Genomic DNA, 17,600 nt, shown 5'->3' on the forward strand with positions numbered 1-17,600 from the left:
GAGAGAAACAGGCACATACATCCATCCTGGTCACATTTTTTACTGTCCTGGAACACATTTGGGACAAAAATGGGTCCTGAGGCAGGGGGGCAAAGCTGTTCTTGCTGAGCCTGGGAGAGCAGGTGGCAGTTCTCCATTACTGAACCCTGTGCCCAGCATCATGTAGCTTGGTAGCTGTGTGAAAAGCAGAACACTCTTCTTACATTAAGGGAGTGGCAACTGTTGATTGTGGATCGTTGATTTCTAAATAGATAACATGTATAAATACACACGGATTTGCTCCATTTAAGGAGCATCATCTTGCTTTGTAGAAAAAAAAAGTAAGTTGCAATAAAGTTTGATACTGCACCAAATCATATTTGTGTAGTGTATATGATACTTTCTTAGCCCATGAAAGGTGAATAATCATTATTGATTAATTAATTAATTAATTAATTAATTATATTAATACTTCTAAAAAGAAATTTCATTCTTAAGTAAATAAAATATATATACATATTTCCTAGTATTTCAAAAGTTGCCTAATGTCTGGGGGGGGGGGCCTTACCTTTTATTTTTAATCACATTAAAAGTGCTTTAAATGGATGTTACTGTTCAGAATTATTTGCTTAATATACACACCTGAATGCACATGGTCATACCTGCATATACAGGAAGAAGAGTGCCTCTTGTAAATTAGCTTATCTAATCGGTGAACTACAATCAGTGGTAATATGAAATAATTTTGAAACATACCAACAGTATTTTAACTGGATCCTTGTATCCTTTAGATCAAATACTGTGGCTGTTGACACCGTCAGCTTTCTTTAATGAATCAGCATTTTAAAAGTAGCAAGTGCTAGTGGAGAAATGCCTTTGAGGCTCATAAACTTCGTGACATCTGCCTGGCAAACAATGCCAATGTCTGAGCACAGAAATACAAAATTGCTTTTAGTTGTAGGAGCAAAGTTCAAACAATTTTTGAAGCATTTCAGGAAGTAGATTGGACCAGTTTGCACTTGCATGCAGGTTGCCTTACTGTTTTTACATCTTCAGCAGTGCTTATTATTTGCTACTTTTTCATCATCGTCAACATTATGCTCCTTATTTCATGTATATTAATATTCAAAATTATACTCTAGAGTGGTAGTTCACAGATCTCATGATTCTGTCCTGTAAAATATCTGCATCATGAGTCAGACAAACAGCTCAAGGTATACTGTCTGTATTAATTCTTGTGTTACCGTCAGACATGTGAAAATTTCTATTTTGAGTCACTCCTGTTGCACATTCATTTTTCTTTTTAATAGAATAATCCTAAATTTATGTTTTTGTGTCGTTTTACGAACAGAATGCTTGAGTCTCTGATTTCAACCTATTCCACAGGATTATCAATATATTTAGGAAAAAAAAAAGCCTATACAACATTTAGCATTTTGAGGCTAAAGACCAATCTGTATTTCTTTTCTTTCCTTTTCAGTATATCCACTGTCTGTAAAACTTATGTACTTCATAGTACACATAGTCTTTCTTACAGAATTATTTGAGATTTCATTTTATAAAATATCAAGGCAAAACTACTTACTGGATAACACATGGGCTAATATAAGCTTTCTGTGCTAAAACCAGTTTACAAAACACATACAGAACTTGTCATTTTGTTAGTTTAGAAAACTAAAAATAAAAGCTGTGTTCTGGCTGTCATCAAATCTGTCTACAGTGTTTAGTTGATTAATATTATGCTGATACCTTATCTCTTGACATTAACAAAGCTATTCAGACTTTTTTAAGAGCTGCTTTTGGTACTTTAGTGCACAAGTTATGAGCAGAAATATGTGCACTTAAATGGTAAGCGGTAACTCCAGCTCAGTGCTACAGGGTAACGAGGTTCAAAGGGTATAAAATTTTTTCAGATTCAAATATGTTTAAAAACTGGGGACAAAGAAAAAAAAAAAAGCAATAATACATGCCCTTTTTCCCTGAGAGAAAAAAAGCCAGAAGATGTCAATTATCATGTTCTGGAAATGTTGTTTTCTTCATTGATGTCTACTGTTTTGCTTTGTCTTTATCTCATTCCTGTTTACATATCAAACACCACTAAGTGCAAAGCAGCTTTTCCTCACTTGGCAGAATACGTCGTCCTGCCATATTCACATGAGATATTTAAAGAAACAAAAATGTTTGTTGAAATTTCTTACTCTGTGAGTTTGGAAGTATGGTAGAGATTTGTGGAATTTATTTTTGAAAGGTAATGGCTTGCTTTTATATACTCAATACCCTTCATCCAAGCAGTTCTGAAAGCATTTTTTAAAACATATGTCAAAGTATGAAGTCATTAATTTTCAGTCAAGCCAAACAATCCTAAAATTTAATTACACCTAAATTGCAACTTGGGATTTAGTAAGTAGTCACAGGAATAGCTAGACTCTTACAAAAATTTAAAGTATTTAAGATAAATACTTCGCAAGTATTTAATATGAGGGCAGTAAACTGACCTAGTTGTAAGAAAACTGGTTTTTAAATACTTATATTTTGTCTGTAACTAACCCATGCCTGAGATGTTATGATTTCTACGTGAAGTAAAAGTAAAAATTAACTGATCTGCTAGTTGAATTTTTACTGATGACCGTGGTGCTTAATCAGGGCTACTACCCTGACCTGGATGGGAAGCAGGAATGGGGACTGCAAAGGAAAAAGCCATACGCCTTTCCCATGATTGTGCAAGTGCAGGGTTCATTGGGCAGCACTAATAAGGGGAAGGAAGGGATTTAGCTTGTTAATCCATGCTTCTTAATACAATGTCACATTAAATGACACCCACAACATGCATATCGATTGTGTTAGAGCTGGAACCTGATTATGAAATGCTGCTCCCTCCTCCTGTGACATTGGCTCTCTTGAGAATTTTCAAGCAAAAAAGCATCAGCTAAGCAGGATTTGGTAATAATGTTCTGGTTCAGACTTTATATAACGACAAGTAGAGCTGAAAGATGAGTCTGTGTGGCTCATTGTGAAGTGTATCAGAGACTCCCCAGATGGTGTGGAGCAAGAAGTGCCATGGTTGTGCTGGGGCAGGTCCATCTAAGCCAAATAGGTAAATGCTGTGTTTTCTGCACTATGCCTAGGTCATACAGTTACAGTTCAGGAATTTTTGTGTATCTTTGGAATCTCCATTGCATAGGGTAGAAATAAGTGTAAGATAACATGATATTAAGGCCTAAAAATTATGTAAGCAATGCTTGGGAGAGCTTAAAGTCTAGGTCTGCTTATTTCCTCCAGACTCACACACCTCAGTCTGCCTTTCCTTCTTTCTCAGTGAACCAGAGCTCAGCAGAGGGTGTTCACCTATACCCTCCAGTTACTGGTATTTATTTTGATACTAGAATTCAATTGAAATCAGTGGGACAAAGCACGAGCTTGAAGTTGGTAAGGCAGAAATGTTTTGCTGAATTGGGAAAATACACAGTGATGAAATAATTCATTATTCTATTTCACAGTACTTGTAAACCTGGCAAGGAAAGAAACCCACTTCTTGTTTTTCCTAAAATCACTATATATGATGTCATGATGGGCATGGTCTGTATCTGTTTTTGGAACAACCAATTTTATAGAAGCTGGCACTGAGCACACAGTTTGTGTGTGCTTTTTAATGGCACATTTTAATTAAGGTGAAGCTGTAAGAAAAGCTTTTACAGCATTCAAAGGAAATGAATGTTTCCAGTAGGTATTCTTGAATCCATTCCATCTGACTGATGTGCTCTTCTCTGAGCTATGGGCACAGTATGTCCTAGCAGCTGCCTGTAAAACTGACTGATAGAGAGGCTCATGCAGAGCAAGTGACAAGTCAGTTCTATATCCTGCTTATCATCCTGAGGAGAAAGAATTTGGACACCTCTGTGTGAGGGGGGATACATGCAGGAAATCATATCCAGGATGAAGGTGATGTTTTGAAAGTGCCTGGTTCATTTTGAAAGTGCCTGGTTTCAATCATCTCTTCTAAATTTCTTTAACTGGACAGCACATAATGGTTTTGGAGAACTATTGCATGACAGGTTTCCATAGGCTTACAGCATGATATATTAAAAAACAAAACAAAACAAAAAAAACAACCGAACAAAAACCCCAAAACAAAACAAAAAAAAAAACAGCAGAAAAAAAAACCCCAAACAACCAAAATATGGGGTTTTTTGTCCTAAAAGCTGGAACAAAAACCTTCTGGCTTGTATAAATAAATATTAAGTATCAGGATCTCGGTTTTAAGATTTTTCTTTTTTTAATATTTTATATATTTTTAAAATATTTTTTCATATTTTAATTGGTGAAAGAATATTAAGGCTTTTATTTGTATGTAATTTTTGTAAAACTAATAAGGGCTTTATAGAGGAAATCCAGAATTTCTGAATTTCTGATTCACAGCATGATCTGTAGAGGCTTGCACTGCCTAATTAAGTATTGATAGGGAGTCCTGTATTTAGAGATTAGTTTATCTTAAGTATTTATTCTTTGCTCCTTCCATGTAAATTCTTTACCCAATATTTCCAGCCCCTTTTAGCAAAAAAACCCAAACAAACTGTATTTTGTATTCAATTGTGCTAGAGGAGGAGTTAATACTATTCTATTTCTCTCTTGGTTAGTTATAGAGGTATCCTACTAAGAGCAGAGAAATGACATGTGGGCAAGAAGTGGATCAGCAGAAGAAAGCACACACCATAGAAGTTTTAATTCCTCACAGGAACCAGTTGGCTGAGAGTCTCAAAAAAGAATAGATTGTAACATTCAGCTCTTCTCATGCATTTATTTTCTTTCAATTTTTTTTTTAACCAACTAAAGGAATATAAACAGAGTAAAATAATATTTTCCTTTGCTCTTGGTTTGAAAAAGGCCTCCAGAGATCGGGTATACAAAGGTCCAAGCCTTTGTATCACGACAGGATCCACTGTGCAAACAGAGTGGTCCTTTGAAAGTCTATTGCCTCAGCAACACAAAAGAAAGAAAATATAACTGATTGGTGAGCTAATGCCAGGGCAGTTTCATCTGGGCTCACATTCATGTTCCCATTTCTTATCAGGCCCATGATTCTATCATTGCCAGATCTTGAAACTTGTGATTTTCTGCCTCAGGATGGTATTTGGAATAAGCAAAGTTTCTGCTGTGACTTCCTGACCTTTTTTATTTTTTCACTTCATAAGTGAAAAAGCATAAGAATTAAAGTCTAAATAAAGTAAGTTTGAGTTCATTTACTGTACACCTTTACCCAGGAGCCCAGTAGAATTAAGATCTTATCCCCCCTAGGTGATTATGTGCAAAAAAGGACTCTTATTCAGCCATCCTGGTAGCCTTATTTATAAATAATTTCACATGGAAGCTACAAACCATTTACTGGTAGATACAGAATCAAGCCAAGTTATATTTGCTTGGAGATGTGGTGGTCCTAGCATGTGTCCTGACAATTATTTTGATCCAGCTTGCATTGAATATTTTCATCAATTCCAAGTGTTTGGTCCTGTGCCTCTGGTCTTTTTTTAAAAAATCCAGGTATTTTGAAGATATTTTAAAAAATCTTAAAAGAGGTTTTATTTGGTTTATAACTCATAAAAGGTAATCAAAGTTTCTGGAAATTTCCTGATGATAAATTTGGTATATCATTTTTTCTTAAAATTTAAGGTTAATTTCTATAAAATTTGAGTTTTCAAAAATTTTAAGAAAGGAAGATGATTTAGAAGTTCGTGTCAAAATATTTGTTTTCAAGATCAGAAGAAATTTTCCTCCTCATAAAATAATAATGCAGTACTTTTTTAACTACTAGCTAGACCAGTGGAAAGGGTTGCTGACCTCAGCAGAAGAGCAGAAATATTATCTTCCTTTTTGACTCACCCTTTGATAGGAGTCTGATGTTTAAGACTGGTCTGATTTTAGAACACTGTCATCCCTTCAGATATTGAACAATCTAAATTTCTGATAAAATTTTACTTGTCCTCAGATATCTTATGGCTCTAACACCTGTAGTCATTTTTGGATTTTAGGGACTAGCTGAAGGTCAAGGTAGTTTCTGCAACAATTAAAGACCTATCTTTGCTTCATGTCCCACCTTTCTGGGGCCAAAATTACTGATATTAAATGAGATTTAGGAAAAAAAAGCAAAACAAACAAAAAACCCAAAATATTAAATCCCAACTTATCTCAGACATAAATTTAATGTGTTTCATAGGATCAAAGAATAATTCATTTTGGTAGGGACTTCAGGTGTTCTCTACTGTAGTGCCTCCTCCAAGCAGGACCAGCTGGCAGATCAGGTCAGGTTGTTCAGAGCTTTGCCAAATCTTGAAAACCTCGAGGTATATTCTTCTCGACTTTTTGTCTTTGTAATATCAGTCTTCTGTAGGTGATATTTAACGACAACTGGTTTTGCTCCTACATCTGTTTTCTGATATCTTTTTGCTGCTGCTTTACTCTGGATTTTTCCTTATCTGATTCTGATTTTTCTGAAATGGGATGCCCCAAATCACACAGAGTAGTCCAGTTCAAGCTTTAACCTTGCTAAGTATTTTATGACTCCTATGCTGGCCTGTGCAAATAAGGGTGTTATAGATGATGAATAATTTTTTGCATTATCAAGGCATACTTGACTGTCATTTAGTTTATACTAGATGCTGTTCTGATGATCCACTGCCTCATCAGCCTTACCTGCCTTGAATTTGTGCTTTCAGTTATCCTTTTGTCTCACTCTATAATTGTTTGCTGTTGGAGTTGTATCTTTTAAATAGTCATTTCTGTTTGTCCTAATTCCTGGACAAAATGTGCTTTCCTCTGATCTCTGTCACTTTTTCTGACCAATAAAGCAGGATGCTCTTACTCAGCCCCTTGCTTTTCTGTGAGGTTTTGGTTGCTTGGTTTCGGTTGGGTTGTTTTTTGGGTGGCTTTTGGTAGTAAACATATGTCCTCTGTTTCTAATCTAATCAGATTTTTCAGAGTATAAACAATTAGAAAATGAAGCTTTTTGCCTGTAACCTGAGGTGTTTTTATTTACTAAAGATCTTGACTGTTGTTGTTGAAATCCTTATTACCACGAGCAGCATTTACTTCACTATTGTCTGTAATAAAGTTTCCAGACTTTTTTGTACTGATTTTGTACTGTTTCTTTTATATCAAACCTGGTATAGCCCAGAAAGCTGTACAATGAAATGGAGGTGTGTCAGCACTCATCCTCCATCAGGAAAGGAGCCAAGTGAGAAACAGCTAGATGCTAGCTTGGAAAAACTCCAACCCCCCTTTTTAAATCATAGGGATTTGTCTTAAAATTTTACAGTGACTCAAAACCACTTAATGATATAATCCTACCAAGAGTTTTGTTTAATTATTCATGAAAAAATGTATTTACTTCAGGAAAGCCCTCAGAAAAGCAGTGTCCATCTGGCAAATCCACAGTTCATCTTCAGTTGACACCCAGTTCTCACAGTCCAGACAAAAGGGAATTTCTGGGAACTGGTCACAACCTGGGAATCTCTTTCAGACAGTTTCTCTGCCAGATATGACTGGGACCACTGCAATGAAGTAGATATTGCTGTATCATACAGAGCAATATGTAATATTGTGCATGGCATAAAATGGCTGCTCTTACAGAATACATGAACATTTTGGGTGTCAGATTCTACAAAAGCAAAGTGATTAGGATAGTGTTTTGGTAATGTTTTACTTACTGTTAGTGAAATATCAAGGTTTATTGGCAGATTTATTTTTTTCTTTTCACAGATTTTATATAAATGTAGCAGTTCTAAAAATAAACAGAAATTACTTAATTGTTTATGTTGAATGAGGCAGATCACTTTGAAACTCAATGCTCTTGGGTTACAGTTCAAAAGGAAATAAATTAATGTAAATCGGGTATTATTTTGTTGAGTTTCTGTCAGTGGCAAACTGATAGTCAAAACTTTTCTTTTTAATCTTTGCTTGTCTTAGCTAGTTGTAGCTTTAGTCTCATTATTTGCTCAATCAGCTAAGTAGAGGATTAATTACTTGAACAAAGTTTTTAACTGGTGGGATTATGTAGGAAATTTTGAAATATGCTTATGTCACAAAAGTTCAGTATTGTTCAGTTAGGCCGACACACATATTTCTTTTTCATATTGGAGATCTGTGTACCAAATATGTGAGTTGAATAATTGTGATGATGTGTAACCATTATAATGAGGATGATGAGGTAAACAGGTAAGATAATTATGGAATTATATGGGTCAATAATGTTTAAGAATTGAATGTCACACTAAGTACTTTTTTTTTACTCTTGGTTGTACTAGTCACACCCCTACCTGAAAATGTGATCTATGGTGTCATTCTAATGATGGTTCAAAAATTGTATATTATGATAAGCAATATACTAAAAAATTACCACCATTGACTTTTTCTTCTAAATAGTAATTTTTTCTTTTAGAGACTAAAATAGATGAGATTGCTACAGTGCTGCAAATTAGAACTGTTAGAAAAAAAAATCAGACAGAAAAACTACATAGTCCCTTATATTTCTCAAAAAAATTGTCTATCTAATGTACCATTGTGCTTTACTGAAAGTGACTACACTGCAATTCAATTATCTTTAAGAAAAGAAGTTTTGTGAATCAGTGAGTTTTGTCTTTTTAAATGAAAATCACTGACCATGTCTTTAAAACTTTTTTGTGTGCTGATAAACTGTCTGTTAAAAGTACTAGTCTGATGCCAATGTCAGCATAGGGTATCATTTAAAAAATAGTTAAAGTCAGCAGAAAGGGATTAATTACTAGAACTGCATAAATTCTTTGGTTTGTGACTTTTGCGAGAAATACAAATATTGTTTGTCTGAGTAGCTACCTCCAGTTAAGAGGCTCAACTTCATCCAAAACCTGAGAATGTTTTTCTAAAGCTACAGTAAACTATTTTGCCTGTGCATTTGCAGAATGAATTTGCACACAGAGTTATGCCATAAGGCTAGTAAAACTGAACTAATTAAGAATGAAACTGGCGCACAGCCTGTGTGCGTGAGATATTACGGAACATCAGCTCTGGATTGTATAGCAGTTATACCTCTTTTACTAAAATTATCAGCAACAAAGAACTCAGGAGTCACCAGATCTGGTTTACATTTGAACACAGACTATTTTGTTGGAAACTTATAGGAACATTGCACACACTCAAATAACATCGTAGGTTTTCATGAGTACAGTTCACAATGACAAAAATCTAAGTAAAAATAATAAATAAAATCTCCATGGTAGGTTCAAAATATAAATTTTAAGCAGTTTAGTTCCTCTTCATCACCAGCGATGCCATTCTTCCCAGGCCACTTGAATGTCAAAAGACAAAAATGCACTATAAATATGAGGAAAAATACACATTAAAGAAAAAAGTTTACGTTTCATGGAAAAGTGATGTGTCTTCAACCAAGGAATGTTTATTATTATTAGGACTTTTGCACTGTGACACATCTCTTTCCCCTTTCCTTAATTTTGTTCTGGACTCTAGTTCTTAAATATAAATAAGTTACAGTAGTAATACTTACACAAATTGTGTCCCAAACCCTTTTAGTCCTCAACATCTTTAAGGTGGAAAGAATGAGCTGCCAGGGAGCTGTTTAAAAAGAAAAATAAAATTCTATCCAAATGTTACTATGTTTCTGAGGCAGAAAATACTTAATAATTAGGAAAATATGTTTTCTTGTATGGCTAGAACATATTACATTACACTGTATATTTCTTACATTTGGTGAGGGTTGTATGATACCCATCAGCAGTTCCAAGTGCTCTATACAATTAATCTGTCCTTAATAAGAGTATACTCTATATTATAAATGTATAACAGTCAAATGTGCAACTCTTCAAAGCAATGTTTCATATTTCTTAGTCCTTAAATAGTTCAGAAAAATGGGTGGGCCTCATGAAATGTTATAAAATAATTTAATTGTTTTTAGACTGGGGAAACGAAATCAAAGTGCACCTTAGAAAATGTCCAACTGCATGTCTTTCCAAGAGCATCAGCACATCTGCTGATTAAGTCTTCAGGATGTGTATAGCTGGGAAAGTCATATTCTCTTCCAACAGGCAAGTCCCAGCAGATGCTGCAGTTTGTGGATGGTTTGTAGAGCCATAGGCACCTGGTTTGGCAGGTACCCAGTTTGCCCCCTGCTGAATCAGCAAGTGCTGTGCTGAAGGCAAGAACTGGCACGTGTGCTTTCAGCTCAGCCCTTTCCTCTCAGGGAGTGAGGGTTCTGCACCACTTTGCTGTGCTGCAGCCTGCTTTCAGAGGGGCTGGTAGTACTCACACAGCTTTCTGCAAGAGCAGTACCCACTAGCACTTCAGCTGTGCTAAAAATGTACTGCTTAAATGGGGTGGCTTAAAAAGGAGAAGTGTGGAATTCTCTTATCAGAACAGGAAAGACTACTCCCTGCTCAGTACAGAGAGAGACAAAGAGTTATTTAGGGACAGAACCATTGAGGAGGAGGCTTTTTTTGCAGAAATGGCCATATGCTTCCAACTCCTACAACAGTCGACAATAGAATATTTTGACAGCAGAGTGGCTGCTGCTGTAAATCTCCTAATTATGGAGCAAAAGTGCCACCAACTCATGATGCATAACATGTTACTGGCATAAGCTCATGCAGCAGTTCAGAAGAGTGGAAATTTTTCTGATGGATTAACCTTTGCACCAGAAGGTTCTATGCCAGATTTAGTATTAGATGTGTTCTAGGCTCCCTTTGAACCTACAGGCAATGTAAAAAAACCCAGGGAACAAAAAAGGGAAAAAACCCACAAAACATAAAGCTGGCTATACTTTGTATCTTCTGTGCTAGCTGATTTGACAGCTGTGCTATCATTTGTACCTATTTCAGTCTGACAAAATTAATGTTTTAGTAACCTTGGGGAACCAGCGCTGAGCTCTGGCAGCGATGCTCACAGACACAGGTTCTCAATGGTTTGTGAACCACCAGCTTCATCCACTGAGTTGAGAGGCGTGTTCATACTTGAGATAACTGCTGAGTTAGTCCTCCTGTGGGTGCTAAAGGTACTTACGCTCCCAGGCACACATTTTTAACCCCATCATTCTTCTTCTGCCCTCTTGCTGGGGTAAATTATGCCATTATCACTGCAAGGGGAATCCACACTGGTAAATCTGATACAGATTTACTAAAAATGCACTTTATGTTTCATTGAAACCTCATCTGTTAGAAAAGTGCAAATGCAAAATAATTCTTCCTACACCCATTCATGTAAAAGGGCCTCCTTATAAGAACCACCACCCGTCCCAGAGTGTTGCCAGACCTTCTGTGGTAATAGGAGTATATTTTGAAACTATGTCTCCTCTATAGTGGTATGAGAATATGATTGTAAAAAAGAATTGTCAAAAATTAAACCAGTATTGTTTCCCAGGTTTAAGTGACAGATCGTAGACTGAACATCAGTAGAGAGCAGAATAATTGTGGGGAAATTTTGCTGTAATTGTGGTGAAGGGTGGGGGCTGAAATGTGTGTAAATTGTCTACCTTTGTTGATGTAGTGATGATTTTATTTGGAGAAAGGTGTGGAGAGTTCTTTTGTTTATTTAAGTGACATTTGTGAAGATTGAAGAATGTGTGATGAATGTGTATTTTAATGATTGTGATAATTTTATGAAAACAAAAATCCAAAATATCTTACATTCTCAGCATTATGTAAGTAGAAGTGAGATCCTGTAAGATATTCAGACACCTCATTCTTAGTGATTTCAGCTCTGTTAAGTTACCTGAATACTTTTAACAATATGGACTTACTTCAAGAGGGTCAAAATAAATGGTTATAAAGGCTAGATTGCTGCACTTCTCAATAATCTGTTTTGCTACAGTTTGTGATTAATCTGTTTTGTATTATTACTCTTTATGTTGCTTACATTTTCTCCTTTCCTGAGTTAGCTGCTGCACTAGTGTCTCTCTCTCTCTCTGCTAATCACTGTTTTTGGGAAGGTACATAAAATTTCCTTTTTCTTTGCAGTGTGCAAAGCAATACAGCTTAAGGGCTGTACACTTACTATTCTGTGTACATGGTTACTGCTTCATTTTGAGAGAGCTTGAGTACCCCTATGACCCATTCAGCTGCTGGGGGAGGGATTGATCATCGTGGCAGTTAAGGGCTGATCTATTCCCTTGCCAGCAAGAGGGGAATTTAGAGCAGTCAGAGCTATCAGAGGTCCTCCTCAAATCTGCCTTCTGAAGGGGAATCTCTGGTAGTGCAAGAATGGCAAAATTGGCTGGGGTATAAACCCAGTTTGAAATTTCAGCTGCCATGTAGGGCTAAAGCTGGAGCTGGGGGGAGTCTTAAGCAAAAGTTTAAGAAAGAACTACAGAACATTCTGTCGCTGGTACTGCTCCCTCCAATGGCTGAGAAAAATCGGCAATAATCCTCTGGTTAGAAATGTAAAGCTGTATTTTAACTTCTAAAGTTTGATCATGCACCGCCTTGTAAATACCAGATATGCTGTTTTTCCTCTGTGCAGGTGTCTGAACCAGACTGTATCAGAAGAGACGATGTTAGCAGCCAACCCTCAAAACAGGGAGAAGTTAACCATACTAAAACAAGCTCTAGGTGCTCTGGGATTCAATAGCCTGGTAAGTTACCTTTCTGTCTTTTTTTTTTTTTTTCCCCCCATGTTAGTTAAGACATTGAAACAAATGCAGCACTAGTTCACTCCAGGGAAATTACTGTAATCACTTTTAATTAGACACAGAACCAACAATGTAAATCTTTTTCGTTCTTAAAGATTCACAAAACAGCTTCAAGGTATAATACTCTGAACAATTAAATTACATAGATGAAAAGAAGCAATCAAATCCCATATGACACCTCATAAAAGCCACGGAAATTTTTTCCTCTTCTTTATTATCTCCCATCCTTTTTAATTTTTTGAAACACACGTATGCTAACAGCACCTGAAAAGAAGTCAATACCTATTTAGGAAAGAAAATTAGAGCCAGGTAACTTGAAAGAGCTGACTTAATTCCCCAAAAGCAACAAGAAGATAGGCCTGCTATTTGTCTTTAATTCTATGAAACTAATGAAGAAGATAATTTGGAAAATTAATCAAGAAGAGGTTCTGGAGGACAGAGGTGTGAAGGAAATCAGAAGAAATAGAAGGATGGGTATAAGAATTCATGTAAACTCTGCATCCCTTCAGGATACTACAGTGCTTAACAAACTCCCCATATTTCTTACAAATGTGTATGCCACATAGCACACTGTAGCTGGAACACCTCTGCAACAGAAATACTTAAGCAACAGTAGTTTTAGAAGGAGGTAGGAGTTTACTCCTGTACAATATCTTTAGAAAGAAGGGGACCAAAAGTTAATGTAACTCTAAGTTAAAACATCGTCAAAAATGGCAGAACCTGGGCAGCAGTTGTAATAAAAAAGGATAAAGAGCTATCAGCAAGAATCTGTTAATCTGCTGAAGCTGTTATTTAGGTGGCAGATAGACTTCTGTGGTGGTAGTGGTACACCATGGAGCTGTTTGGCATTCCCTAGCTAAGGCAGTAAAAAGTGTCACCTTTCAATGTAATGAAGAGTAGGGTTTATTTTCATGAATGTTCATGAGGCTATGTACAAAATTGAACACACATGGCTATGTTTGACAATATTATTCCTTATCTTAGTGGCTTGAGCTCTGTACTCATAGATTTCAATAACAAAAGGTCCAGGCACTTCTGGATTAAGCCCAGTGTTCACAGTTTGGTGGATCTCTCTTGTCTTTCATGCATGTTTCTGTTCTGTTGAGGAAGGGGTTCAGCTGATAAGTAAATAATTGAATGCTAAATGAATCATGATTTATAAACCTGCAGTTGCTGTCTGAGAATGCTTCATATACAGTATCCTTTTGAGTCCTATACTTCATTTCACTCAGAATTCTTGAAAAGAAGTTACCTCTCAGGAAAGTGTCAACATATTGAAAGCTGGTCTGTATTCAGGCAGCATTAGAATAACATTTAGGGGACAAGAAATCTGTGAAACTCTCAAGTACTGCAGGCTGATCTCCTGAGTTGAATGTTAGAAGGCAATATGTAGATAAAACACATTCCTAAAATTTCTACCCGCTACTTCTGAGGTACAGGGAGAGGTCTGTATGTATCATTCTTAGACTACCTAGCCACATTTAATGATAGAGTAGATAATCTTTTTGAAGAACTACATAAAAATTCCTTAGCAGTCGTTAATGCTATCTTCCAAAGAGTGTTAGTGTTTTTTTAAAACTAACTACTGTTTTAAGGGTTGGGAAACATGCATCTTACACAATGATAAAGTGTTTGAGAATCTGGAAGGTAAAATATACCTGAGACCTTACCAAAATCACCAGAATCAAAAGCTATCCCAGCCCACTGTCGTCCAGTGCTGCACAGGAATCCCCAAACCAGTTCTGAACGAGTTAACCTACAAGCAAGGAGTGTGCACTGCCAGTGTGCCATTTCATCTTGCCTGAGATACCATCCCCAGAAGCAGAGTATAGCACCCTACTTTGAATGCTATATTAGCATGACTTCTTCTATTTTAAGAGTTATCTTGTTCAGACTTTCTCTGTATATATTGGATTTTTTGAATCTTCAGCTCTGGTACCATATAATACTAAAATACACTGTTGCCCTATTGACACCACTCTCATACAGTAAGAGATTGACATTCTTGTCTTAAAGTGTAGTTTAGAGAAGCAAACTTGCTTCAACAGCATTGGAGGTGCTATAATCTATCCCAGAAAGACTTTAAGCTTTTCTAATGTCCTTTGATGATTGGCAGAAATAGCATGAAGAAATGAAGAAGAAAACTTGAAAGAAAAGAGGATGTACTAGCTGAGTATTTCATCAGTAGTATATGTATAATCTTAGTCTGCAAATTCTAAGTGATATTTCTCACTGTCACTTCTGCAGTTTCAGCAAAAGCAGGCTCTAAATATTATTTTTCAAAAATATTTCAAGACTTATCAATTAATTTTGCTGTGCATTATGCCATGTAATGTTATAGTGGATATAAGGCTTCCTGTTTTACCATTTTAAGAAGCACCATTGTTATATAACTGACCTTAAAACAAAAAAACCTTCCAAAAACACACTATGCTTTCCATATTTTAGGATTTAAGGTTCATATTCCACAGATCATATTTTTCCTTGAATTTAAAAATACTTTAAATATAATTAACCAACCAAAACAACTGAAGAAAGTTAGTTTTCTTCTCGCGGTGATAAAAATGAGGTCAGAAAAAAATCTGCCCCTAAAGATAACTGCTTCACAATCTGAGACATCACAGAAGAGTATGCAATCTCAGAGAGAAACTGTGAGGGTAAGGAAAGTTGCTTTTGTTTCTCTTGCACCTTAATTTCAGCTTTTAATACCAGGAACCTGTAGAGCTGGACACCTTATGAATTCAGTTGGCTGAGGCAAAAAACCCCTTGCTGTTCCCAGATACAAAAATTGTCTCAATGGAAATTCTCTATGGACAAGATATGTTTTATTTCTTGCAGAAACAGTGCATCCATGAAAGATATTTTTATCACATTGGGGAAAACTTTTTTAACCCAGCGGTTAATGTGACATTGAAACAAGGAAATAAAAAGTAATTTTGTTGGTTCATGTCCTAGCTAGGTTCCAGTTTTATTTCAAATTTTCTGTTGATAATTCAAACGTGAATGCTTTTCAACTTATCAAATACTGATGATACAAACTAAAAGAATTTATATTTTTATAAAGCATTGCCTTTCACTGGTGCATCCAACAGATCTTTTCTTTATCTTTAATTCTGGAAAAAATGTGCAGGAGGTGGAGAACCTGTTTGTGATTCTCTCAGCAATTCTGCATCTCGGAGACATCCGCTTCACAGCCCTGACAGATGCTGAGACAGCGTTCGTGTCAGACCTGCAGCTCCTGGAGCAAGGTCAGTAGGACACGACCTCGGAGCGTCGCCTGCTCGGTGCCACTGCCGGGAAGTTGCGCTGTTCCACCGACAGATGGAAACACAATTCCAGAGAGACAGAAAAAAAAATGACTTCTGAAAATTCATAAGTTACCGTGGGAAGACAGTATCCAATTGACTTGGGCATTTTATAAATTACAGATTTTTATGGGATGAAATAAAATGCCAGTATTGCAAATTAGCTTATTAAATGTCATATTTAATGCTATCGTTGGCCGAAAGAAATTGTACAGTGCACTTTGTGCAATATTGTTTTGAAATGCTTTTGCACTGCTTGTCAACAGCTGAACAATTTGCCTTGAATTGAATTCCTTACATTTGAAATCTATGTCTGAAAAGGGACTCTTGTTTCTGTGCTTTGAAGTTTGCCCTCTTGGTCGCTAACAAATCTCCTCCAAGTGGCTTATGGATACAGAATGTCAATGAGTATCATACCTTCACTCTAATACCACAGAAAGTCTGCCAAACCCTGGGGAAAGTCCTGAGTAGTCTTTGAAGGGGAAAGAAAGCTGTAATGTAATATACAGATACATTAATACTTCACCAAATTCTGATAGCAGTCCTATTTTATGTGTTTGTTAATTTTGATTACTCCTGTGACAGCACCCTTTTCTGTAATGTTTGAATTCTTTCACTATTCAAAAAGAAATCTACAGAAGAAAATCTGTCGTAAAAAATGAAATATGCAGTATCACATAAATCAGCCTTTCTTTACATTTTCTTTTCCTTTCAGTGGCAGGGATGCTGCAGGTTTCACCAGATGAGCTTGCTTCAGCCTTAACAACTGATGTTCAGTATTTTAAAGGTAATCTTCTCCAAGCTTACATTCTCATAGATCAGACCTGGTGGCATTTTGAGCCTTCTGATTTAAAAAATTTAAAAGCTGTCAATTTTTTTGTTTCTTATTTCTTGTATGGTCCTGTAAATATTCCCTCTGGGGAATACGTAGGTTTATCTGCCATGCACTAAATCAGACTGGGCCACTAAATTAGAAATGCCTTTGTAATATGGAACAAATCAGTTTCACACTGTGATGCTGATGGGCTCCTAACTTGATTAATGTTACAGAAGTGTGTCAAGAAACCAGATTAGATATTAATAAAGACTATTAGTAAGAACTGTAATCAACAGGAGTGTCTTAGGTAAAAAATCTGAAAAAAATAATTTCAGTGAAATATTAGTTCTGTGTAGTACTCATACAGATTTCTTTTGAACAAAGTATAAAGTCATGTATTTCCAAACTTAAAATCTTTTGAGTGTTGACAGTCTTCTCATCTTGCACTGGAGGCTTCAGAAAAAAGCTAACACCATGTAAATGTTTGGCAAAGGAGAAGTAACTGTAGCTAAATTTACTGTAACTAAAATTACTTAAGGCAAAGTTTACAGCACACTTTCATCTCCATTTTCTGCTCTTTCTCTTAGGAGACACGATTGTTCGGAGGCACACTATAGAGATTGCAGATTTTTACCGGGATCTCTTGGCAAAATCTCTATATGGTCGTTTATTTAGCTTTTTAGTCAACACAATCAACTGCTACCTTCAAAATCAAGATGAGAGTGGCAGGTAGGAGTGGCATTGGAAACTATTAGGTGTTCCATTATCTGTTCAAATTCAGAATCCTGAAAGAAATATGATTCCTTTAAATGGTGGAATTTAATGCACACTGATAAAG

The 17,600-nt window shown here is 36.1% G+C and overlaps 1 protein-coding gene across 1 annotated transcript in view; it reads left to right on the forward strand.

The window, feature by feature from the left end:
• The window catches only part of MYO16 (myosin XVI), a gene marked incomplete at both ends in the record, with an annotated part of 272,441 nt that overhangs the window by 144,240 nt on the left and 110,601 nt on the right, over positions 1 to 17,600 (forward strand). Inside the window, 4 exon segments of the mRNA XM_084226992.1 lie at positions 12,472 to 12,583; positions 15,771 to 15,888; positions 16,661 to 16,732; positions 17,350 to 17,491. Of these exon segments, the coding sequence (XP_084083118.1) occupies positions 12,472 to 12,583; positions 15,771 to 15,888; positions 16,661 to 16,732; positions 17,350 to 17,491 (444 nt within the window).

This window comes from Fringilla coelebs (assembly GCF_963513975.1).
Source record: "Fringilla coelebs genome assembly, chromosome: 2".
NCBI lineage: Eukaryota > Metazoa > Chordata > Aves > Passeriformes > Fringillidae > Fringilla > Fringilla coelebs.